At 36.9% G+C, this 27,378-nt stretch overlaps 1 protein-coding gene across 7 annotated transcripts in view; it reads left to right on the top strand.

The window, feature by feature from the left end:
• The window catches only part of GALNT13 (polypeptide N-acetylgalactosaminyltransferase 13), a 652,766-nt gene that overhangs the window by 59,377 nt on the left and 566,011 nt on the right, over nt 1-27,378 (top strand). For 6 of the 7 annotated variants that reach the window (XM_042243853.2, XM_042243852.2, XM_042243851.2 and 3 more), the window contains exon 3: nt 10,771-11,016. In XM_042243853.2, coding sequence (XP_042099787.1) covers nt 10,875-11,016 — 142 coding nt within the window. In that variant the 5' untranslated portion in view covers nt 10,771-10,874. Of the gene's footprint in view, nt 1-10,770; nt 11,017-27,378 lie in introns of those variants that run through there. The other variant, XM_042243855.2, reaches the window with a different exon arrangement.

Genomic DNA, 27,378 nt, shown 5'->3' with positions numbered 1-27,378 from the left:
CCAGATCATGGACTCAATCATTGTAAATAAGTCTCAGGGGATTTCAGTATGTCTTATTTTTATACAGCCTAGATGTAGTCTAGGCCACATTATTATCTATGTGATTATTGCAAGGGAATTTAGCCTGATGTGCTGATCCTTGGTTCTCATTGCAAAAGACAATCAAGTACCTCAGTACTCAATGGCAAGATAGTCCTTGGGCCATCCTGCCCCAGCTACAAACATAAAGTCTAAAGGGGCATGGTTCACTCCAGTTCAGTGTTTGTGGTTAACCTTGATTTGGATCGCCACTGCATTGATGTGGCTAAGCATGTACCATGTCACTGAAGATTTCTAGCCTGGATTGCCTTACGGAGCATAACCCAAAGCTGCTCAGAGAGGTGGAGATGGAATCCCTCTTTGGAAACTGCCATTGAAAATCGGGCACAGCAGGCACAGTTAAGGACTGGTCTATATAACTTTTCTGTTTTATAGCACAGGGATAAGGTGGGAAAGGTTGTAGGTCAGATTGCCAGCTGCAGGAGCTGCTCCACTGAGGTAGGCCATGTGATTTTCCTGCCAGGCTCTAATGTTGGGGTGACCAAGAGAACAACATGAATTAGTCTCCCACTCCGTCCTTACTCCTCTTCAGACACAGTTTGCTTTCTCCTCAGATAGCAAGTTTGCCAAGTTCCCTCCATAGCCATGACATTTGTGTGTCCCAGTCTAATAAATATAACATCACCTCTTTTTTCAATCATTTTTTACTCAGACTGAGATCTTTCATAGAGGAGAGTTGAATATGAGTGGGACACGGGCATTTTTACAAAAAATTACAGATATCTTCTAGGTTGACCCACATGGAATATTGTAGTGGGATTTGGTTTACAATGTCCACAACCAAGCACTTCTTATCCTCATGGTCTAGGACCATGTCAATTCAATAGAAGAATCCAGGTGGTGGGGTCAGATAAGTTTTAATACTCTAGGCCTCCTTTTGGCTTCACTGTCAGCTAGAGGCATGCCATCTTGTCTGGCTCGAGGTTGTTGTTGGGGAAAGAAAAGTCCACCGTGTTCAGGAATGGACAGGGTGGAATCCATGTTTTCAAAATTAATTTTATAAAATTCCCTACCCATTTTATCCTGATCATTAGTCAGCAGGTAGCCAAGAGAAGATGAACTTTCTTTTGGGAAGGCCAAATTCAATAAACCAATTCTCTTCCTCAGGTAGGTGTACAAGGAGGTGATTAGAAGTTTGGTCATATATCTTTTTCAGTTTTTAAAGAGATCATTCCAATATTCAACAAAAACTTTGAACAGTAGAAAGTATGGGAAATCTAATTGTTATTGTGCAGTTGCTAAGTTATGTCTGACTCTTTGCGACCCATAGATTGCAGCACACCAGGCCTCCCTCCTTCATGATCTCCTGGAATTTGCCCAAGTTCATGTCCATTGAATCTGTGATGCTATCCAACCATCTCCAAGGAAACCATATCCAACCAAGGAAAATCTAATACCTTGATTGTCATTCCATTGTTGAATGGCCTTTGTGACAAAAGATATACAATTGTCAGATTGTAGGTGGTCTGGAAATCGGAAAACATGACTCAGGTTAGTTCCATGGATCACATAGTTGTAGGTAGTTTATTGGACTAGAACAGCAACAGTGTGACCTGAGACCGGGTACTACGATGACTTGAGTGCCTGTACCAAACAGAGCTGTACTCACACAGAGCTGTAGGATACATATGAACTTCAGTCTGTTCTGTTAACAGGCTGTTTCAGCTTCATCCTTAATTATGTTTTTGTCTCAAAGCAGTTGAGGTTTGGGTAGACGAGACCAGAAGCATCAGAGGGCATGGAACAAGAGAGCAGGTTTATGTAGTGAACAATTATTTTCAGTTTACAGCACCATTCACCCACAGCTCAAACAAATGAATGTTTAAAACAGTGTTTTCAGTTTTCATTATTATTATTACCAGGGTTTGTGTAATTTTCTCTGCATTTTTACCAGAACTTTTTACTTCTCAGTCCTTCTTGCACTGATTCATTCAACAGATGTTGATCTGGCACCAATTTTGTGCCAAAAAAATGTTTTTGGTATCTTAAGGATATCACAGAGAATAAAAGGTGTAATTCCATTGCAAGAATCAGGCAGTAAATAAATTAACAAGTACTAGTGATAAGTATTCTGAATCAACCACATAAGTATATTGCATAGATAGTGGAAGGGCATTATCTTAGATAAGTTGGTCCAGAAAAGAACTCTCTGGGGATATTTGAGCAGTGATCTGAATAAAGAAAGGGTGAAAGATTGTTTCATTACTTAGGAGAACAGTGTTCTAGAGAGTACTTCAAGCATGAAGATTCTGGAGTACATTAAGTAAAGGAGTTAGAAGATGAAATCTGAAAGGCAGTCAAGGTCCAGATTTGGTTGTTTTATAGGCAAAGTTAAGGATTTGGAATTTATTTTATTGATTTATGTAATAAAAAGCCATTGGTCAATAATGATCAGAACTTAGAAAAGATCTGATTAAAATTTAATTTTAACATGACCAAATTTCCTTCTGTGTGGAGAATAGGTTTCATGGAAATGTATTTAAGCAAATTGATCCCACTCTTACATATATACTCAAGAAACACATATGTACATATGTATGTGTCCATATATCAAAACTTGTACATGAATGTTCATCACCAGATTATTCATGATAGCCCAAAAGTGGAATTAACCCAAATGTGGATCAAATGACAAATAAAATCTGATATATTCATGCAATGGATATTATTTGTTGGGAAAAAGAAGTAAAACGCTGGTATGTACTACAACACCGATAAAATCTTGAAAACATTATACTAACCAAAGAAGACAGTAACAAAGGACAGCATATTGTATGAGAGATAGATGCTCTATTAGTGGTAACCTAGACCTAGGGGCAATGGGCGGGTTGGAGGGTTACAGTAAAGAGGAGTTGTTTTCTCTCGAGGAAATGGAAGTGTTCTAAAGTTGATTGTGGCAATGGATGCACAACTCTGTGACTATACTACAAGCCATCGCACTGTACATTTTAAATGTGTGGATTGGATTGAATAGTATGTGAATTCTATCTCATTAAAGCAGTTTTTTTTTTTAAGTTAAAGCAATATATCAAGTTGGTGATTATGTAGGTTAAATCTATAGATAGAAAGTGAAAGTGTTAGTGGCTCAGTCATGTGTCCAACTCTTTGCAGCCCCATGGATAGTAAGTAGCCTTCCAGGCACCTCTGTCTATGGAATTCTTCAGGTAAGAATACTGGAGTGTAAATGGAGCCAACAGAATTTGCTGCAAGGTCAAACAGGGGTGTGAAAAAAAGAGCTGTCAGAAAATAGTACAAAGTATTTTGGCTAAGTTATGTCAAAACCTGCTTAGGACTTATGTAAGATAATGACTGAGAGCTGACCATTGGATGGCCATGACTGTCTCAGGTAAGTCTTCCATATAATGGTGGGAGCTAAAGACTGTTGGATTTAAAATCGAAGGGAAGGACAAGGATATGGGATGTATAGGCAATGATTATACATGCTTCTTTCCAGGAGTTTTGCATTCAAGATGAGCAGACAACTGGAAGCATAGATGAAAAGAGATATGGGGTCAAATTAGTTTAAGATGATTATTCATATAGCATCTTTGTACTGATAAAAATGACTTATTCAAGGAGGAAAAACTGAAGCAGAAGAGACAAGTGTATCAGTAAAGCCCATGAATGTGTGGGATCAGAGGATGTTATACTCCTTAAAAGACAGTTCATACATCATCACACTCAGACTTGCAGATTTAGGGGTGGCAGTCATAGGAACTAGCAAGTTGATACACTCAACATGGCATTAAGCAAAATCCTCTTCTGATTGTTTATATCTTCTTGCTAAATGTACACATGTAGTGATGAACTGAGGAGAAAATAGAGTGGAGATGGCAGTCTAAAGGCAAACAAGGTGCAAAGTTATTTGAGGAATGGAAATTGATTTGACTAGAGCTATTGCAGGATGGCTCTGAGGCGCTGCAAGTCCAGTATGAGTTCATAGATTTAAAATGAGAACAGGCAGCATATTTTTGGGGTTTCTCTCTAGTCATGTTCATCTGTTTGCATGTAGGAGTGGTGTAGGGGAAAGTTAAATTTAACCAGTGTATTGGTATGCTAAAGCTGCCATAACAAAGTATGAGAGACTGGGTGACTTAAACAACAGAAATTATTTTCCAAAGGTTTCAGAAGTCCAAATCAGTGTGTCAGTAGAGTTAGTTTCATTCTGAAGCCTCTCTCTGAGGTGTGCAGACAATTGCCTTGTCTGTCTTCACATGGCCTTTTTCTGTGTTTGTGTCCTAATAACGTCTTCTCATATGGATACCAGTCATATTGGATGAGGGCCCCTTTGTATGACCTTATTTTAACTTAATTACCTTTTTAAAGGATCTATCCCCCAATATAGTCACATTCTAAAATACTGGGGTTTAAGACTTCACACATGAATCTTCTTGAGGAGGGAGGCACAATTCCACACATAACAACAATGCTGGAGTTTTAAAATTTAAATATATTTTTGAGGTGAGAGAGGGCATATATAAAATGTGCAATCTGGTTTTCATAGGGTTAATTATTTAAGAAAAAGAGACAAATGATAAACATTTTCAAAAATACATTTAAAAAATATGTTAGGAGAGTATTAATAGGTACCAAGAGTAAAATAAAGTGAGCTAAGGAAATACAGAGTGATTAAATTGTGTGCTGTTTATAGGTTGATAGGAAAGCTCTCCGTGATTTGACTAGAAAGTAAGATTTGAAGGAAGTTAGAGCAGGAAGCCATGACTGTATCAGCGGGCAGAGAACACAGCATATGCACAGCCCCAGGGCAAGACAGTCACTGGTATGTGTAAGGAAAAGCCAGGAGACCCACGTGACTGGTATGGAGAACAATGGTCCGAAATGAGATCAGAAAGGTAGTATCTGATGCAGTTGGACTATAATTTCTTTAGTTAATAAAATTTTGAGTAAATCAGGGAATCATGCAATAGGGACATAAACATTTTGGTTTCACCTTTAAAAAATGAAATCTAATTTACATAGACTGAGATGCACAGATCTTAAGTATACAGTTCAATGAGTTTTAACAACTGTAAAATCCTGTGTAACTCATATTCCATCAGCAACTACATCTGTTAAATATATGTCTAATAAGTAAATATAAAATATATTTACAATGCTGTTATATTAAATATATCTCAATATAATATAAATATTAATATATTTATAAATATTGAACATATCTGTGATACTCATCCTGACTCCTGACCTCCTGAACACACACATACTGAATGTACACTGCTTCTCTAAGGATTAGGGAAGACAATGCTCATTCATTTTTTCTTGTTCTTTCAATGCTATTCGTGATGATAATAGCTATTACTGTTCAGTTCAGTTCAGTCGCTCAGTCATATCCGACTCTTTGCAACCCCATGAACCACAGCACACCAGGCCTCCCTGTCCATCACCAACTCTCAGAGTTCACCCAAACTCATGTCCATTGAGTCGGTGATGCCATCCAGCTATCTCATCCTCTGTCGTCCCTTTCTCCTCCCGCCCTCAATCTTCCCCAGCATCAGGGTCTTTTCAAATGAGTCAGCCCTTTGCATCAGGTGGCCAAAGGATTGGAATGTCAGCTTCAACATCAGTCCTTCCAGTGAACATCCAGGGCTGATCTCCTTCAGAATGGACTGGTTGGATCTCCTTGCAGTTCAAGGGGCTCTCAAGAGTCTTCTCCAACACCACAGTTCAAAAGCATCAATTCTTCAGTGCTCAGCTTTCTTTATAGTCCAACTCTCACATCTATACATGACCACTGGAAAAACCATAGCCTTGACTGGACAGACCTTTGTTAGCAAAGTAATGTCTCTGCTTTTCAATATGCTGTCTAGGTTGGTCATAACTTTTCTTCCAAGGAGTAAGTGTCTTTTAATTTCATGGCTGCAGTCACCATCTGCAGTGATTTTGGAGCCCAAAAATATAAAGTCTGACACTGTTTTTACTGCTTCCCCATCTATTTCCCATGAAGTGATGGGACCAGATGCCATGATCTTCATTTTCTGAATGTTGAGCTTTGGGCCAACTTTTTCACTCTCCACTTTCACTTTCATCAAGAGGCTCTTTAGTTCTTCACTTTCTGCCAAAGACTGGTGTCGTCTGCATATCTGAGGTTATTGATATTTCTCCCGGCATTCTTGATTCCAGCTTGTGCTTCCTCCAGCCCAGTGTTTCTCATGATGTACTCTGTATATAAGTTAAATGAGCAAGGTGACAATATACAGCCTTGATGTACTCCTTTTCCTATTTGGAACCAGTCTGTTGTTCCATGTCCAGTTCTAACTGTTGCTTCCTGGCCTGCATACAGGTTTCTCAAGAGGGACTACTGTGCCTCAAGTACTGTTACTACTATTAATAATTGCTATCACTGCTATATATGGAACTTCTATGTGTCAGGCACCATTATAAGAACTTTGTATGTAGTAATCAATCAGATACTCAGAGCCTTATGAGGTAGCTACAAGAAATATACATTTGGTTATTCAGATGACCATAATATGTTTCTCAGCTATATTTTGGGGCTTCCCCAGTGGCTCAGTGGTAAAGAATCTGCCTGCATTGCAAGAGATGTGGGTCTGATCCCTAGGTTGGGAAGATCCCTGTAGAAGGAAACAGCAACCCACTCTAGTACTCTTGCCTGGGAAATGCCATGGACAGAGGAGTCTGGAAGGCTGCAGTCCATGGGGTCTATAAAAAGTAAGATATGACTGAGTAAACAACTACTGTTCATATTTTGGAATAGAAAAAGGCATAGAACATTTAGGTAACTTGAATTAAGCTATATGATAAGTGAGTGTGGAACTCAGATTCAGATCACGGCATCATAACTCAGCAGGTCTTATGCTTGGTTCCCTACTAATAGTCAAATTTTATGTTATGAATATGTGAAGTTTTCTTAAAGGCAAGTGGGGGCATTTTTCCATTTTTTTCCACTATCTTTCCACATAAGGCATTCATTTAATATTATCATTGGCTGTTTCTTTGTCTCTTACTGTATCTTTCCTTGTGGCATGGTTTTTATGGTTTACAGTGGTTTTTTTTTTTTTTTTTACAGTGTACTGTTTGATTTAGGCTATAGGTAGAATTCCCCTAGTCCACCTGAATTTTAGATTTTCATTCATGTGAAGACCAGTCTTTCTGTCAATAAGAACTATAGTTAATTCAGGGTAACTTTTTCAAAGCTTACTCACTATAATTTTTAGTCAGTAAGCCAAAATGCATAATTGTCCAGTCATCAGCTCCCAGAAGTTCCTGCCTAACTACTTAAAACATTTAAAGTGTGTTGGTAGCCAGAATGTTCTGGAAGCATTGCCAAAAGTTTTCCATAAGCTTCATTCATCCTTTGGGAGCCTCATAAAATAGATTGAATATATTGGCACCAATTATGTAGTTTTCTACAAAAGAAAACATTTTATTAGAGATGAAAATGTATCAAACAGCAACTAAAGTAGACACCACCCCCCCAACCCAGGTAAGTGATAATCTTATAATAAAAAAAAAGTCTTTCTTATTTTAAAAACATACTTACCAAACTTCTAATTTTTACTTAGATCTTATTTTTTTTATATTTGAAATCCTTTTTTATAGAATAGTAAAATTGGTGCATGTTTTCAAGCAAAAATTCTGTAATATCTCAAAGTCTATGGCTAATACCATTATTTAGTGGATAAGAAAAGAGAAAAGGATAAACAATATGATTAGCAAGATGACACTTGATAGCTCTCTAACTCCTGATTTTTTTCCTATCTAGAGAAATATTTTAAAGAGGAGAATACTGTGTTCAAAACTTTGAATCAATTAGAAAAGGATAGAGCCTGTAGTTGATGCAAAGTTAGCCATGTTCCACATTGGTTTGGCAAGCCAGAACTTGGATTTGGCTTGAGAAACAGTAGTGTTTGTAACTAAATAGGGTCTTACTGGAATAGAACTGTAATACAGATACTGATTCTCTTAGATAAACTTGGGCCACCAACTGTGCTTATGTTGGTTAGTATTACTTTGTATATTGTGCCATCCTTCTGCTCAATCTGTTTTGTTCTTAGGAAGAGTATTGAAACAGTGTATGTGATTACTATTTTACAAGTACCGCTGCTGCTGCTGCTAAGTCGCTTCAGTCGTGTCCGACTCTGTGCGACCCCATAGACGGCAGCCCACCAGGCTCCCCCGTCCCTGGGATTCTCCAGGCAAGAACACTGGAGTGGGTTGCCATTTCCTCCTCCAATGCAGGAAAGTGAAAAGGGAAAGTGAAGTCGCTCAGTCGTGTCCAACTCTTAGCGACCCCATGGACTGCAGCCTAACAGGCTCCTCTGTCCATGGGATTTTCCAGGCAAGAGTACTGGAGTGGGGTGCCATTGCCTTCTCCATTTACAAGTACTAGCAGATAACAAATGATAAAATTTAGTATATTTTCAAGGTAGAGATGTTTTCACAGTAGATAGAATCAAAAACTTGATATATATAAGGAAAGATTGTTTCATAAATTAAAATATTTAAAGAGCAACTTAGTCTTATCACATAATAATAGTAGAGTTTTCTCAGTGTTAATATCTTGATATATAGATCTAGCAGGGTATAAAATTACAATAATTTGAATAATGCTTGAAATGGTAATAAGATGTGATTTTCATTTTCTATTATGGTTAAAGTTTAAATTCTCAATAACCTCAACTATTAGGCTTTTATTAGGAAATGAGTTATCTTAGACATTTTAATATTTAATATTAAGTGATTTCAGATTTTGTATTATAATATTCTTTATATTTCTTTAAAAAAGTTCTTATACTTTATCTTGCTTAAGTATCACAGTTTTGTGAGGTAGATGGGGAAGGAAATATAAGTAAAGAAAATGAAGCACAGAGAGGCAAAATGCTTACTTAAATTCATAATTCCATTTTATGACAGCCTGTCATGGTTCTTTTTATGTCTTTTATTATAGATCTTTATGATAAAAGATCCTATAATACATAGATCTTATATAACATATAGATTTTTGTATTATGGCATGTTTTATTTTAAGGTTTTCCTTCTAAATCTGGGAATGGCCATTTAGCTACCATTAATGTAATATATACTTTTACACAGAGCTCTTTTCCTACAATAAACTGAAGGAACCTGCTCCATCTTATGTCCAAAGAAAGACAGAAAATTAACTAGATTGAATTTTTTTCAAATCTCATATTCAGTGACATATATATAAAGTAACAGGAAGTATATATATGGGAATCCTTCTCTTGTTGTCAGGTTTAGAGGCTGAGTTCCAATGTTTACTTATAATTTTTACAGTAAAATGAAGTTAAAATGAAACAAAATAATTAACATGCTGTTTTTCAAGAAAAACAACCACTGTCAAAAATCATGCATTCCTTAGGTTTGTATATGTTCTATTTTTAAAAAAATATTTGTTGAATAAATGTAAATTTTATATAGATGTTGAAAGCAGGCTCTGCTATAATAATTTTTTAAATTGTAACCTTATGTAAGCTTTGAATTGTTACTACTCTGATCGGATTGTGACGGACAATAGCATTTGTGTTGCTTTATGATGCAAGGTCAGCTGCCATTAATTTAAACAACTTCTGCCTCAGCAAATTGTACTTTGATGTTTTTATTTTGAGACAAGCATTTCTGAGATAGTCCAAGTATCTCTGTATTTAATAGCTGTTCTCCTCAAATATTTGTCAAAATTGTTACTTATCTTATTCACATAAATAAATTTATATTTCAGTTTCTATTATTTTAATGTAGCCAATGATATGAGACTATTTTTGTGTTGATATACTTATTCTATAGATAGAAATAACAAAGTAGTTATTATTGTTCTATGTAGTATAAATAAAACAAATAAGTATATATTATTAATTCCACACTTACTTTAAGTATCTCTTAATAATTGCACACATGTCTTTGTTATGCCTTTAGAATTCTTGCTCTGGTTATTTTCTTTTAAATCACTTTACATTTAATGTATTATTCACTGATAATTTTAAGAATGTGTGCTAACCATTCTCAAATGCATATCTGTAGTGGTTATTTTCTATGCAGATCAGATGGATTTTTAAGGATAAATAACTGATGACTTATTTCAATTAATTGCCTTTTTGTCAAATATTTTTAAAATGTCAATACTAATGAGTGTATTCTGAACTATGGTTTACAAGCATTATAATTTTTGGTCCTCATAGCAAATCTTTATTTTTGGCACTGTTAGTTTCATTTTATAGGTGAGAAAACTGAGGTTTACAAAGTCTCTCCTATGTAGGAAGTAAATAAGCCCAGGCTTATCTGTGTAAAGACCAGCTCTTAGCCACTGCAATATATAATAACTCAGGATGAAAAGTGCTGATTCATGGTAAATTCAGAACTGCACTATTTTATAACCTAGCGCTTTACAGAATATGGTGATAGAACTTTAAGCAAAAGGCAATACAACATGAAGAAAGCAAGTGGTTCCCAGAGGCCCAGCAAAATAGTGGCAGATCTAGGATTAATTGTTACAATTTAAGCCCCTTGGCTTGCTTACAACTCTCATTTATTTGGACTTTTAATTCTGAACTTGAGGGTCAAATGCTGATATATATGAGAGCACTAAATAGTCATATATTTCATGTTATATCACATTTGTGCAAAATAAACTGTGAGACAATTATTTTTTCTTCTTCCTTTTTCCCCCAAATACAGTGGGATGCATCCTGCTTTTATCCGGGAGTTCACCTCTGTGGCTTGGATTTATCACAGCCGTGTCTGTCTTTGATCTCTGTGTTAACTAGAAATCAAGGGAAGACATGAGGAGGTTTATTTACTGCAAGGTGGTTCTAGCCACTTCACTGATGTGGGTTCTCGTTGATGTCTTCTTACTCCTGTACTTCAGTGAATGTAACAAATGTGATGACAAGAAGGAGAGGTCCCTGCTACCTGCACTCAGGGGTAAGTACTTATGAAGCAGACGTTTCTTTTATGCAGATAAGAATGGTGGTGACTCATGTAAAACATGACATTTCAAAATAAGAGTTCAGTTTATTGACTTAGAAGAGCATTTGGGCAGAACTGTTAATGTACATTTAGCCATGGGAAAGCTACTTTACTTTTCTTGGCCTCAAGTATTTTGTTGGAAGAAATGAGGAATTACCTCACCTCTAAAGTACTTCCAATTCTAATAATTCCAACATTTTGTGACTGTAGTGAGCATTACAATTGGACAGAATTTTAAATTTAGGCTTTCAGAAGCATAATGTAAAAAAGGAAAACTACTGAAGTGAGATGGTGAGGAAAGTAGCAAAATGAGACTACATTACAGCCCTCAAAACTTCCAAAAGCAATAAAAGAAGGATACTTTTTTAAAAAGCAAAACATGTTGGTGGCTAGATTTAACTTGTGGGCTATCAGCTTGCCACCCTGTGTTAAAGGCAAAAGATAATTTTAAGTGTATCAAAAACTCATTTTCACTCAATATTCCCTCTTAAGGAACCAGTGTCAGTGACTAGATAAGCATGAATGCTGAAGAAACATAATAATTTATATAAATGGTGATTTATTAAATATAGTCATTCATTTCCTAAAGTTATTTCATGTAATTTTTCTATGTTTTCTTTTGGCTTAAATGTCATTAATTTATTTCTGAAATATTCCTAGTGAATGAGTGCTTCTAAAGTACTTGAGCATGCTTGAAATTAGTTTTAGTTATTGTTTTATTCAGTTGCTAAGTCATGTTTGACTCTTTACAACCCCATGAGCTGCAGCATGCCAGGCTTCCCTGTCCTTCACTATCTCCCTGAGTTTGCTCAAACTCATGTTCATTGAGTCAGTGAAGCCATCCAACCATCTCGTCCTCTGTTGCCCCCTTCTCCTCTTGCCCTAAGTCTTTTGCAGCATCAGGCTCTTTTCCAATGAGTTGGCTCTTCCTATCATGTGGCCAAAGTATTGGAGCCTCAGCTTCAACATCAGTTCTTCCAATGAATATTCAGGGTTGATTTTCTTTAGGACTGACTCCTTTGATCTCCTTGCTGTCCAAGGGACTCTCAAGAATTTTCTCCAGTACCACAGTTCAAAAGCGTCAATTCTCGGACACTCAGCCTTCTTTATGGTCCAACTCTTACATTCGTATATGACTACGAGAAAAACCATAGCTTTGACTCTACAGGCCTTTATTGGCAAAGTGATGTCTCTGCTTTTTAAAATACTGTCTAGGTTTGTCATAGATTTTCTTCCAAGGAGCAAGCGTCTTTTCATTTCCTGGCTGCAGTCACCGTCTACAGTGATTTTGGAACTCACAAAAATAAAATCTGCCACTGTTTCCAATTTTCCCCCATCTTTTAGCCATGAAGTAATAGGACTGGTTGCCATGATCTTCATTTTTTGAATATTGATTTAAGCCAGCTTTATCTCTCTCTTTCACCTTCATCAAGAGGCTTTTTAGTTCCTCTTCACTTTCTGCCATTAAGGTGGTATCATCTGCATATCTGAGGTTGTTGATATTCTTCCATCTTGATTCCAGCGTGTGAGTCATCTGTGCTGGCATATCATAAGATGTGAAAATTGTGAAAATGAAATTGTTAGTCATTCAGTCGTGTCTAACTCTTTGCGATCCCATGGACTATAGCCTGCCAGGCTCCTTTGACCATGGGGTTCTCCAGGCAAGAATAATGGAGTGGATTGCCTTTTCCTTCTTCAGGGGATCTTCCCAATTCAGGGATCAAGTCCAGATCTCCTGCGTTGCAGGCAGATTCTTTACCATTTGAACCATCAGGAAAGTGAGAGTACTATAGGAAAAAGTTGCAAGAAGACTGGAGTGTGTTGCCATTTCCTTCTCCAGGAGATCTTCCCAAACTGGTGATTGGACCCACAACTCATGCATTGGCAGGTGGGCTCTTTACCACTGAGCCACCTCGGAAACCCCTTCACATGATGTACTGTGTATTTAGGTTAAATTGTCAGGGTAAAAATATACAGCCTTGATGTACTCCTGTCCCAGTTTTGAACCACTCCATTGTTCCATGTCCAGTTTTAACTGTTGCTTCTTGACCTGCATATAGGCTTCTCAGGAGACAGATAAGGTGGTCTGGTTTTCCCATCTCCTTAAGAATTTTCCACAGTTTGTTGTTATGCACACAGTCAAAGCCTTTAGTGTAGTCAGTGAAGCAGAGGTAGATAATTTTATTCTCTTGATTTTTTTCTTAACATTTTTTAACGCTTTTTTCTTAAAATCTAGCTTATATTAATTCCTTACTTGGCAAAATTTTTCTTTATAAGCATAACAAAAGGTAAACTTTGAAGCCCAGTTGATATATTTGTACCTTTTGGAAAAGTGAATCTAATTTACTGACTTGAGGTTTCCATTCATTTAATGAATGTATTCTGCTTCTAATATATAGATATTTTTGAGGTGATTTATTAATCAAAATATTCTAAGAAAGATAATTTCACTGATACTATCTGATTATATGAGTAGGAAAATTCAGAAAAGCATTTCTAAAAATTAATTTTTTGTTGAGTGATTTTGTTGGACATCTTTAGTTTACTTTGCAATAATACTGTGGTCCAGCTGGAGAAATTATGATTATCTTCTTTTCAAAATGAGTCTAACTCTTTCAGTAGAGTTTCTGACTAGCACAAAAAAATTGAGAGAAAGTAATATGAAAGTGACTGAGCCTAGACCCATTTAGATAGTTTATATACATTTTTTTATGCTCTTATGTTAGAATTATTCAGAGAGGAAAACTTTATGAATCCATCAGTTTTTGATAAATGAGCATGGGGATTGATTTGCTGATCTTTGGTTAAAATCACAGAATAAATCAGCCTTCTCTGCTTTGTTAGAACTGGCTGAGCTGCTGCTTGGCTGAAAGTGGAAACGTGATTTGATGGATCACATCAGTTTAGTATGATCACTTGGTCATTTGTTGAATGGAGACATCTAGATTGGTCACAGAAAATTTTATGATCTGATTCAGCAAAACTATGACAGCCTTTTCTGGAAGAACCTAAAGAGCAGTTTTGCTGATTTAAGTTCTTAATGTTCAGTTTCAAATCTCAAAATGTAAAATTTAATGATGCAAGGCAAAAATAGTAATTTTTCCTTGTACTTAAAATGTAAAATTAAACTATATTCTCTTTACTTTTAATACTTCTTTAATGTTATACATTAATATTTGTCTTGAAAATGTGAAAATTAGGCTTTATAGTTTTAATTTCATCTTCTATTGTTACTCATTATTTCAGAATATTACTTTATTTAGGAACTCATACTATGCATTTAAAATATTTTATTTACATGTAGATGATATTGTACAAAATACACTTAGCTGAAATATTCAGGTTCTAGATATGTTAAAAACAGGATTTTTTTGACCAAAAATGTTGACCTTTCTGGACGTTTTTGTCTGCATTATTAAAATAAAGGTTTTGGGCTACATAGATTCTAAGATGTCTTCTAGTTCTAAATTTTAAACCACTTGTAAATACCCAACATTAGCAAACACTCTGAATTAATTTTTGAGATATGTTCATTCATTTACTAAATCAGTAATTATTTAAGTGCTTCTAAAGTTAGCATGTTGTATATCTTAAACTTACATAAAGCTGTGTGTCAATTATATCTCAATTATAAAAAAGAAGAACATAGTTTGGTAATAGGCAAAAAACAAGAAGCAATCTCGAGTATCAGCACCTCAGACTTCATAGGGGGCATAACAAGATAGACTGCCCCATGGTTCAAAACCCAGCTTTATTGACTAACCTGGTCCTCAAGTCCTCCCCTGTGAATTATTAGTAACTCTGTGACTTTTAGCAAATTCCTTAACAAAATCTTGGTGTTCCATTTAAGAGGAGAACCTTAAAGTTAATAAATCTTACTTCACAGAGCTGCCTTGAGAATTAAACATGATGATGTGATAAGCCTCTCAGTGGAGTGGTAGCTCATGCTGACCCTTTATCAGTGTCTGCTAAACATTATGAAGTAATGAAAGGTCTGAATGAGACTCCACCAGACTCTGCTGTCCAGGCTGAGTCAGGTCCATAGCATGGGGCAGTTATTCTGGGTATAGCCCCCCCCAAAGGAAATAACTTTTCAAAAAAAATTATGGACTATGCCCTAAGACCTGGAGATACAAGGGAAACAAGGTCTCTGTTGTCATGCAGCTTATTTGCTGTTGTTGTTGTTCTGTCACTAAGTCATGTCTGACTCTTTGTGACCTCATGGACTGTAGCATGCCAGACTCCTCTGTCCTCCCCTATCCCCCAGAGTTTGCTCAAATTTATGTCCCTTGAGTCAGTGATACTATCTAACCATCTCATCCTCTGCTGCCCTCATCTTCTTTTGCCTTCAGTCTTTCCCAGCATCAGAGTCTTTTCCAATGAGTTGGCTCTTTGCATCAGGTGGCCAAAGTATTAGAGCTTCAGCATCAGTCCTTCCAATGAGTATTCAGAGTTGATTTCCTTTAGAATCGACTGGTTTGATATCCTTGCCCTCCATGGACCCTCAAGAGTCTTCTGCAGCATATAGTTAATACTAAAATTTTATTTCTCTCTCTGTCTCTTTCAGTTAAAATGTAATTTAGAAATGATTACAAAGCACAGAGAGTACTGGGATGAGGAAGAACAATGCTCTGAGTAGAGCATCTAAGGTATTAGAAATGGATCTTGGATACTAGCTAAAACTTCTTAAGAGACTGTGGCACTTAAACTGAGGTCTAAAAGATAAAAGTAGGAAGTAAATAGTTAAAGAAGAAAACACTAATTTTTATGGAATTATAAAGATAATGGAACGCCCAAGATACTTCTTGAGGGAAAAAATACAGAGATCTTACAAAATTTGAGTAATCAGGACTGTAGTATTTGCACAAAGGGGAGCCCAAGTGCCCAGAGGAACAGAATAGAGACCCTAGAAGTACACTCACATGTTTGGAACATGACAGAGGAAGCACTGCAAATCAGTAGGGGAGAGAAGAGCTCTTCAATAAATACAGTGAAAATCATGGTACTATGCATGGAAAATAGATGAAACTGGATGCTTAACTCATGTCATAAACCAAGAGATGCTTTGGAAGTATTAGTGTCACAAGAAAACTTTACTTTTAGCAGAAAATAAAATAAGCATTTTTAGGACTCTGAATTAAGGAATAATTCTGAAATACTATACAACATCATTGACCATAAAAGATACTATTGATAAATTTGACTATATTAAAATTCAGGAAGTCAGTTTACTTGCATATACTTTAAAGAAAGTAAAAGAGAGATTACAAACTGTAGAAGATGTTCAAAGAACATGTAGCTGAAAGATTATTGTCAAATATATATAAATAACTCCTATTAATAGTAAGGAAAGACCACATAGTCCAACAGGAAAAAAATGGGCAGGAAATAAGCATAAATACACATTTCTAGGAAAAAAAAACACACATATAACAAAAAACAATGTTATGGTAAAATACTGAACATTGACTGTGAGATGAAAATGCACACCAAGACTACAATTATATATTTATATACATTCAATTGGCAAAAATTAAAAAGGCTGCTAATACCAATTGTTAGAGGTGATGTATTTTCACATTTTTTAACAGTAACTTCAGATAATGGTTTGACATTGCTGCCAATATCTAAAAATTCATGAATGAACCAGAATCCATAGTCATATACTTATAAAAATATTTCCACATAAGCAAATATTTTATAGTGCTACTGTTCATAAAAATAAAAGTTGAAAATAATCCATAGGCCAATTAATGCAAAATCTGATGAATGAATAGATGTATGGAATGTAAGAGAATAATATATTTTAGTCAAAGTGAACTATAGAAATTTGCACCAATATGAATTAATCGTGATAATACAATAGTAAATTAAGTATGGAAGTTATATTTTTCAGAGATGATATACAGCATGGTATAGTTTGGTAAGTTAAAATCAACTTAGTTTTTCAAATGCATGCTTTAGAACTGTATAGAGATGCATCAAGACTTCATATAAAGCAAGTAAAGCTAACTGTGAACATAAGATTTAGGATGTTGATTGTCATGTGTTGGGGCAACAGGTGCATGGGGTGGGAGTATTTTGACTGAATATGGGGCATTACTAGGGTCCTAGGTGTGTTTTGGATGTGGATTTGATGTGTCTGTAATATAGACAACTAAAGTGAGTGAATAAGAACCATTGAATGGATTTGAAAAAAGGAAAGCCACTGAATGAGTTTAGAATACAGCAGACATGTTTAGCTCTGTGTTGTGGAAAGTTCATGTGTGGAATAGATTGGGGAATAGACAACTGTGCAGGGAGCTGGGGTAGGTAGTGGTGGTGGTCTTCATGAGTTCTGTATGGGAAGTAAGGCCTGCTTAGAGCACAGTAGTGCCAGTGAGATGTGACAGAAGTGGGTAAAATAAAGAGGTATTTGAGACACAGGATTAAGAGACCTGGGTGCTTGTCAGACTCCGGTGGGTGGAGGAGATGGAAATGTCAAGGACAGATTTCAAGTTTCTTGCAGGACATTATTTGATCCAGTTTCTTGATAGGTGAGATGGAGGAGGAGTTGAAGGAGATACTGAGTCTATTTTGTATGTGTTGAGGTTGAGACATGTGTCAGGCAACTGAATGGAACTGTTCAGTAGGAAGTTGACTACATTAATAAACTCTAAATACCAGACTTAAAAACTATCATTTTTTTTCTAAGATGGATTACATTCTTTTTCTTCCTTATTAAATGGAGTATATGGAATAGAATTGAATCTTTGCTTTTGAGTGAGCGTTATCATTTTATATATCAATTATTGAGTGATGCTATAAAAATGATTATTTTGAGGGACTTCCTGGGAGCACAGAGACTTGTTCTAATATTAGATACAGGGCCATGAATCCTTTTTCCTATTTTCTAAAGGAGTACCTTCGGGTGACATAAGTTCTTGTTAGGGGAGTATAACTCTTTTATGCCACTCTGGGGCCACCTAGAGCTAAAATGCACTGAAGGATATTTCTGACTCCTAACTGGTGTGGAATACTAAGTGTTGCTGCTTCAGAGTTGGAAAAATTAGAATAGCTATTTGAGAGAGTAGATATTTAAAAGACCAATGTTGCTGCAGTGTACCTACAAATGCTTTGGGGAAATTTGAGGTTACATGGACAGTCTGCATGATCTCTGTCCTCTAAGAGCCTGTGTCCTTAGGCAAGTTAATTTGTCTCTCTGGGCCCCAGTCACCATGTATAAAATGAAATGAATATGATGAATCATGATTTTCAGTCATGAAAACGTGTTCTTCAGTTGTATCTGACTCTTTGTGACCCCATGGAGCCTGCCAGGCTCCTCTGCCCATGGGATTCTCCAGGCAAGAATACTGGAGTGGGTCGCCATTTCCTTCTCCAGAGAATCTTCCCGACCCAGACACTGAACCCAGGTCTCCTGCTTTGCAGGCAGATTCTTTACTGTCTGAGCCACCAGGGAAGCCCTGGTTTACATGCTAATTTCCAAATAAAAGATTATGTTTCTAGCTATTTTTTCTCAATAAAAGTATGGAAAATGAACTATTTTGTTCATTCCATGGAAAATGTAATATCTGCTAGAAGAAGTGGTGATGTGGAAGTGACATGGGGAGAGAGCTGCTTAGCAACCCCAGGAGAGCCTTCTCATCAACAGAGGACAAAGGGATATAAAATTATGATATTCAAGAAAGGAAGGAACCTCCCATTCTTTACCTGATCCTGAATATTGAACATATTACACATATTTAGGAAATGAAATAAAACTTACCTTCAAAAAACGGGAGATGAAAGAATATTTAAGAAAGAGTCATTGCTGGCATATAAACAAAGATAAGTACATTAGCCAACAGTAATAAAAATAAACTATGATTATTCTAAATTTTGTATACATGTTAGCTTAATCATCACACAAAAAAATGTGATGACATTTTTCTTCTTTTACATATAAATACACTGAAGCAGAGTGAGCGTATGAGGAAATCACTTCCATGTTTTTCTTTCGCTCATGTCCACAGTATTTCTAACACCAGACGTGTTGACTTTTCCCCAAACAATTCTCTGCAACACGAACTTGGTGTTCTACAAGTCTGACACTGTCTACCTAGACTGAGCATCAGACCCCACAAGTTACGGACTCAGTCCCACAAGGCTGCCCCACTTCAGACACCAATTTAAGATCCCATCTTGTCCTCAGTACTTCTGACAAACCAGCTGTAAATTGGCACATCCATGACCCCTTCTTGAGTCTGATAATTTGCTAGAATGCCTCCCAGAACTTAGGGAAACCTGTATTTACATTCACCAGCTTATTATAAAAGTTATAATAAAGCCAGATGAAGACTTTTGCAGGTGGAGATCCAGAAAGACACCAAGCACAGGAGCTTCTGTGCCATTGGAATTGGGATATGTGAACTTCCTGTCATGTAGATCTGTTGAACATCATAGAAACTCTCTGAACCCCATACTTGTCAGATTTTTATGGAGGTTCCATCATATAGATATGTTCAGTATCAGCTCAGTCTCCAGCCATTCTCTCCTTCCTGGAGGATGGGAGGTGGAACTGAATGTTTCAATCGTCTAATCATGCCCCATCTCAGAGCTATCCAGGAGCCCAAACCAAATCATCTCATTTGAACAAAAGATGCTCCTATTACCCATGAAATTCCAAGCGATCTAGGGGCTCCATATCAGGAACCAGAATCAAAGACCAAACATCAGATGCTTCTAGTGCATAACTTAGGAAATTATAAGGGTTAGAGTAACTCGAAGCCAGGAATTGGTAGCAGAGACCAATAGCAATACCCGTATCTTCTATTGTTTCACAGTGTGGTCAAGAGGACGTGCCAGAATTTTAACAACCAATAGAACAGAATTTGGTTATTGTAGTGTAAGTTCAGTAAAGGACTGTTATCACTTAATGCCAATTTTCATTGGAATTCAAGTGCCATGCTTTCATTCAGATACCAATATGGAGCACAGAGTCTGAAAATTTGAGTTGAGGGTTTTGTCTTCACTCTCAGAGGCATCCTAGACTTGACCAAATCTCTCTGGCTACTAGTATATATAAATCATGGTCAGGAAAATATTTCCTAGGTACCCTTCTTGTTTCAGGTCATTTATGAAACAATATTGCCATATCTAGCATTTTAAGGTTTTGCAAAGTTACTTTCATGCCCTTGTGTCCCCCAAGACCTCCTTGCTGCTGCTCTGAATTGGGGAATCAAGAAAATTAATGGAATTGTTGACTGCAATCTTAATTCCATCCCTCCATGTTTCCCTTTAGCCCTGCCTGGGAGACTCCCTGGTCTCTTCTCATAAACCTGGAGACATGGGTAGCCCTGCAGGATCTTAGTTGTTGGACCAGGAATGGAACCCTGGCCCTGGCAATAAAAAGCACCAAATTCTAATCACTGGACCACCAGGGAATTCCCTCTTTGTTTCTTTCTAAGTGATCTCTTCATAACACTAACATCTTGCCTTGTACTCATTTATTAAATAGAAAATGCTTGTTGACCTTGTTTGATTCATCTTTAGTGCTTTAAGGGAGAATTCTCTGTGTAGGTGTGAGAGGAAACTGAAAAGTAGTGAATTAAAGTGTTAAAACTAACATCACTTTTTTTTCTTGTCTTTTAAAAGCATGGCTTCACCTTTAATGGAGAGGGTAGAAGAGCATAAGTGATTACAATGTATTGGAATTGTCCTGAATAAATATTGATGACTACTGGGACTTTCAGGTGATAATATTTGTAGTCATACAAAAGGTAGGAGATACAGGCTCAGTCACTTGGAATAGAACATATATATGTCCCAGGTAATTTTCAATTGAGTTTATAAATAGTATTCAAAAATTAATAGACTTCATAAAAATTTGACCTTTGATATTTGCTTTTGCCTTACATGGTTTTGTTCACAATTCACTCTGATCCCTTCTCTAATCCAGACAGACATATCAGTGTCAGGAAGAAAAATACATTGTAATAATGAACAATTGTGAGGTTTGCTGTGGCAGCTACTTTGTATATACTGTTTTAGTTAGTTCTCACAGGTGCATTGAGTGTAGATATGATTGTTACTCTCTTTTATATATAAAAGACTGAGATATGAAAGGGTTAATTAATTTCCCAAGGTCACAAAACTAACAAGTGGGAAGAAAGGGCTCTCAGGCTGGTTTGTCAGATTTTTGAGCTCAGACTTATAAACCACAATGTTATGCTGTCTCCCTTATTCAAGTGCCTAGACATCTTTAAGGAAAAATAATCATATCATTTACATACTATTTATAAAGTACTTATAAATATTGGAATATTTCTGGAGGACAAAGAAGGAGGTGGCCACTGACCTTGGGTAATAATATGTCTTATTTAATTGTAACTTAGGAGAATAGTACTCTGGCAAACTTACCTGTCTGAAAGGTAGGCTTTCAGACTTTAGCAATTTTGCATTTGTTGAGTTGTTACAGTGTACTGATTAATTTAGGTTGCAATTTTCCTTAGCAGTTTCCTTTGGAGCCAATCCTCTTAAGTCTTACAAAGAATGAGTAAAAGTTGTGAACAGTAGTGAAGCACTGTTTTTTCTCAAAATTTTAACAAGAATGATTGAGATAATTTTTCATCCATTTATTTGTTAAAAGTACTGGTGTAGATACTATGAAATATACAAAGCTTAATCAAATAGAACATCTGTCTTGAAGAATCACACAGTCTACTGGAGACATGGCATGTACATAAATAACTACATTACAAAATATAAAATGGTAACTGCTATAAGAGAGATAACAAGTAAATTGCTATGAGAGGCCCCAAAGTATATTAATTATGTGGACATGTGCAAATTGGGAGGGAGTGGCTATCAGGGAAAGAAATTATCAGCAGAAGGCTATTGGCTTCCTCAAAATGAGGATATAAGAAATCAGTGCATTGGTTGATTGGGGAAGAATCAGACATAAAGAGGATTTACAGATTTTAGATTGAAAGTTAAGATAAAGAGAGATTTTAAAGGACTTCAAGTGCTAGGGAAATGAATTTTAATTCTCTTCTCTAGGAAAAGAGAAACTGTTGAAGGTTTCTGGAGAAGGAAAGATGTGTTTAGCATCAGATGGAGTTCAGAAGGAGAATGCAGTGTTGTTTAGTACATGTGCAAGATAACAATAAGATGTTTTTGGCCACTAAAGTTTTATTCATTAATTAAAACCATTTAAATTAGATGGCAATTAAAACCAACTGAATATTAAGTCATTTAAATTCTTTATTCTGAAAATTAATTGGTAAAAACAAGAAAGTTTTCTGTTTTGTAAAGTCAAGTTTAACAACAGTTTGAAGAAGTAAATTCTCATATCTTTGCTTATTAGTATGAAATAAGATGAGCCAATTCACTCAACACACAATTTGAAGGCTTGATTTGTATCAGAGCTGTAGATAGAAAGGTAAGAATCACTCTTATTTTAGAATGAAATGTCAGCATATAAATACTATGCTATCAGGAGGAGATAAAATATACAAAATAAAGAGAAATACATCAGTAAGACAATCCTTGTCTTTGGAGGGCAAGCTCTAAGTTTCAATTTCATAAAGATTAGAGTTGATTGAATAGAAAATGAAGGATGAAGCTTATTACCAAATATCCCATCAATAAAATGGAAATGGACACATTTTTATCTCTACACATTGGAAATCATGGGCACTAAAGGGCTGTGTTGAGGCAGAGACAGCTGCACATCGTATAAGCTCAATTAATAACTGTTGAACAAATAAAACAATTAATGCGTGATCAGTGTGGCTTCTGTTTTAATAAACGACTATCCAGTATAGGAAGATGATTAAGAATCTTGAAACAACTGTATTATCATGGCAAACATTTTTATTGTCACTCTTTCCACACAGAGTCCAAACTTTTTCTTTTATTTTTCATGGTCTCATAAAATTTGATCTCACACACTAGCAAAGTAATGCTCAAAATACTGCAAGTCAGACTTCAACAGTATGTGAACCGTGAACTTTTAGATGTTTAAGCTGGATTTACAAAAGGCAGAAGAACCAGAGATCAGATTGACAACATTTGTTAGATCATCAAAAAAGCAAGAGAGTTCCAGAAAGACATCTAGTTCTGCTTTATTGACTATGCTAAAGCCTTTGACTGTGTTCAGTTTAGTTCAGTCACTCAGTTGTGTCCAACTCTTTGCGACCCCATGAACCACAGCACGCCAGGCCTCCCTGTCCATCACCAACTCCCGGAGTTTAGACAAACCCATGTCCATTGGGTCAGTGATGCCATCTAACCATCTCATCTTCCATCATCCCTTTCTCCTCCTGCCTTCAATCTTTCCCAACATCAGGGTCTTTTCACATGAGTCAGCTCTTCACATTAGGTGGACAAAATATTGGAGTTTCAGCTTCAACATCAGTCCTTCCAATGAAAACCCAGGACTGATTTCCTTTAGGGTGGACTTGTTGGATCTCCTTAAAGTCCAAGGGACTCTCAAGAGTTTTCTTCAACACCACTGTTCAAAGCATCAATTCTGCACTCAGCTTTCTTTATAGTCCAACTCTCACATCCATAATGACTACTGGAAAAACCATAGTCTTGACTAGATGCACCTTTGTTGACAAAGTAATGTCTCTGCTTTTTAATATGCTATCTGGGTTAGTCATAACTTTCCTTCCAAGGAGTAAGCATCTTTTAATTTCATGGCTGCAGTCACTATCTGCAGTGATTTTGAAGCCCCAAAACATAAAAGTCAGCCACTGTTTCCCCTGTTTCCCCATCTATTTCCCATGAAGTGATGGGACTGGATGCCATGACCTTAGTTTTCTGAATGTTGAGCTTTAAGCCAACTTTTTCACTCTCCTCTTTCACTTTCATCAAGAGGCTCTTTAGTTCTTTATCACTTTCTGCCATAAGGGTGGTGTCATCTGCATATCTAAGGTTTTTGATATTTCTCCCAGCAGTCTTGGTTCTAGCTTGTGCTTCCTCCAGCCCAGTGTTTCTCATGATGTACTCTGCATATAAGTTAAATAAGCAGGGTGACAATACACAGCCTTGACATACTCCTATTCCTATTTGGAACCAGTCTGTTGCTCCATGTCCAGTTCTAACTGTTGCTTCCTGACATGCATATAGATTTCTCAAGAGGCAGGTCAGCTGGTCTGGTATTCCCATCTCTTTCAGAATTTTCCACAGTTTATTGTGATTTACACAGTCAAAGGCTTCGGCATAGTCAATAAAGCAGAAATAGATGTTTTTCTGGAACTCTCTGGCTTTTTTGATGACCCAGTGAATGTTAGCAATTTGATCTCTGGTTCCTCTGCCTTTTCTAAAACCAGCTTGAACATCTGGAAGTTCATGGTTCATGTATTGCTGAAGCCTGGCTTGGAGAATTTTAAGCATTACTTTACTAGCATGTGAGATGAGTACAATTGTGTGGTAGTTTGAACATTCTTTGGCATTGCCTTTCTTTGGGATTGGAATGAAAACTGACCTTTTCCAGTTTTGTGGCCACTGCTGAGTTCTCACAATTTGCTGCCATATTGAGTGCAACACTTTCACAGCATCATCTTTCAGGATTTGAAATAGTTCAACTGGAATTCCATCACCTATACTAGCTTTGTTCACAGTGATTCTTCCTAAGACCCACTTGACTTCACATTTCAGTATGTCTGGCTCTAGGTGAGTGATCACACTATCATGATTATCTGGGTTGTGAAGATCTTTTTTGCATAGTTCTCCTGTGTATTCTTGCCACCTCTTTTTAATATCTTCTCCTTCTGTTATGTCCATACCATTTCTGTCCTTTATTGAGCCCATCTTTGCATGAAATGTTGTTTGACTATGTGGGTCACCACAAACTGTGGATAATTCTTCAAGTGATGGGAATACCAGAACACCTGACCCACCTCCTGAGAAATCTGTATGCAGGTCAAGAAGCAACAGTTAGAACTGGACATGGAACAACAGGCTGCTTCCAAATTGGGAAATGAGTACATCAAGGCTGTATATTGTCACCCTACTTATTTAACTTATATGCAGAGTACATCATGAGAAATGTTGGGCTGGATGAAGCACAAGCTAGAATCAAGATTGCCAGGAGAAATTTAAGATATGCATATAATACCACGCTTATGGCAGAAAGCAAAGAAGAACTAAAGAGTCTCTTCATGAAAGTGAAAGAGAAGAATGAAAAGTTGTCTTAAAACTCAACATTCAGAAAACTAACATCATGGAATCTGGTCCCATCACTTCATGGTAAATAGGTGGGGAAACAATGGAAACAGTGACAGACTTTTTTTTCTTGGGCCAAAAATCATTGCAGGTGGTGACTGCAGCCATGAAATTAAAAGATGCTTGCTCTTTGGAAGGAAAGTTATGACCAACCTAGACAGCATATTAAAAAGCAGAGACGTTACTTTACCAACAAAGGTCCATCTAGTCAAAGCTATGGTTTTTCCAGTAGTCATGCATGGATGTGAAAGTTGGACTTTACAGAAAGCTGAGCACCAAAGAATTGTTGCTTTGGAACTGTGGTGTTGGAGAAGACTCTTGAGAGTCCCTTGGATTACAAGGAGATCCAACCTAAAGGAAATGAGTCCTGAATATTCATTGGAGGACTGCTGCTGAAGTTGCAACTCCAATATTTTGGCCACCTGATGTGAAGAGCTGACTCATTTGAAAAGACCGTGATGCTGGGAAAGATTTAAGGTGGGAAGAGAAAAGCCCAACAGAGGATGAGATTGTTGGATGGCATCACCGACTCAATGGACATGAGTTTGAGTAAGTCTGGGAGTTGGTGATGGACAGGGAATCCTGGGCTGCTGCAGTCCATGAGGTTGTAGAGTTGGATATGACTGAGCAATTGAACTGAAAATTTGATTTACAATTCAAATTGGCAAATACGTAACCAAATGACTCTTTTTTTCCTTCTGAATCTGTCTTGCATTGCACTGTTACACACTGTCTCTGCAATGCATGACATGTTAGGACACTGCCTGTTGACATGTAGTAGTGCTGTCATTGAAGAGAGCTCTTATGGAGCAGACAGATCATTAGGATATGAACCAATACATGGAGGACCCAAAGGAACATTTATGAAGTTAGACTGAAGAATATTGAAAAAGATGCAGGTGTGTGGTAGATTTTGTTCATCTATGAAGAAGATAGGGAAGATGAAAATGATGGAAAATTAATAAAAGAAAGTCATGTTGAACAGTTTTAAAAGTGACAGAATCAAAAAAAAAAAAAAAGAAAGAAAGAAAATTACCAAGAAAAAGTGATGAAGTTGTAGAAGAGGATCCATGGTTAATCAGTAAGTTCAGTTCAGTTCAGTTCAGTTCAGTTCAGTCACTCAGTCATGTCTGACTCTTTGCGACCCCATGAATTGCAGCACACCAGGCCTCCCTGTCCATCACCATCTCCTGGAGTTCACTCACACTCACGTCCATCGAGTCAGTGATGCCATCCAGCCATCTCATCCTCTGTCATCCCCTTTTCCTCCTGCCCCCAATCCCTCCCAGCATCAGAGTCTCTTCCAATGAGTCAACTCTTTGCATGAGGTGGCCAAAGTACTGGAGTTTCAGCTTTAGCATCATTCCTTCCAAAGAAATCCCAGGGCTGATCTCCTTCAGAATGGACTGGATGGATCTCCTTGCAGTCCAAGGGACTCTCAAGAGTTCTCCAACACCACAGTTCAAAAGCATCAATTCTTCGGTGCTCAGCTTTCTTCACAGTCCAACTCTTGCATCTATATATGACCACTGGAAAAACCGTAGCCTTGACTAAACTACTTTGTTAGCAAAGTAATGTCTCTGCTTTTGAATATGCTATCTAGATTGGTTATAACTTTTCTTCCAAAGAGTAAGCGTCTTTTAATTTCATGGCTGCAATCACCATGTGCAGTGATTTTGGAGCCCCCCAAAAATAAAGTCTGACACTGTTTCCACTGTTTCCCCATCTATTTCCCATGAAGTGATGGGACTAGATGTCATGATCTTAGTTTTCTGAATGTTGAGCTTTAAGCCAACTTTTTCACTCTCCTCTTTCACTTTCATCAAGAGGCTTTTTAGTTCCTCTTCATTTTCTGCCATAAGGGTGGTGTCATCTGCATATCTGAGGTTATTGATATTTCTCCCAGCAATCTTGATTCCAGTCAGTACGTTAGGCTCTATATAAATATATCTTTGGGAATGACTGAGGATATTGGATAATTTAATGAATGTCATTTCTCAATAAATTTTGTTGAGTTGTAACATTAATGCTTCTTTTAACTGTGCAATTTGATGAGTTTGATAAAAGAATCTCAGGGTTCAACCTCACAAGGATGATCCCCTCTAA

This window comes from Ovis aries, chromosome 2 (assembly GCF_016772045.2).
Source record: "Ovis aries strain OAR_USU_Benz2616 breed Rambouillet chromosome 2, ARS-UI_Ramb_v3.0, whole genome shotgun sequence".
In the NCBI taxonomy this organism is placed as follows: Eukaryota; Metazoa; Chordata; class Mammalia; order Artiodactyla; family Bovidae; genus Ovis; species Ovis aries.
This window is presented reverse-complemented; position numbering and strand designations above follow the sequence as displayed.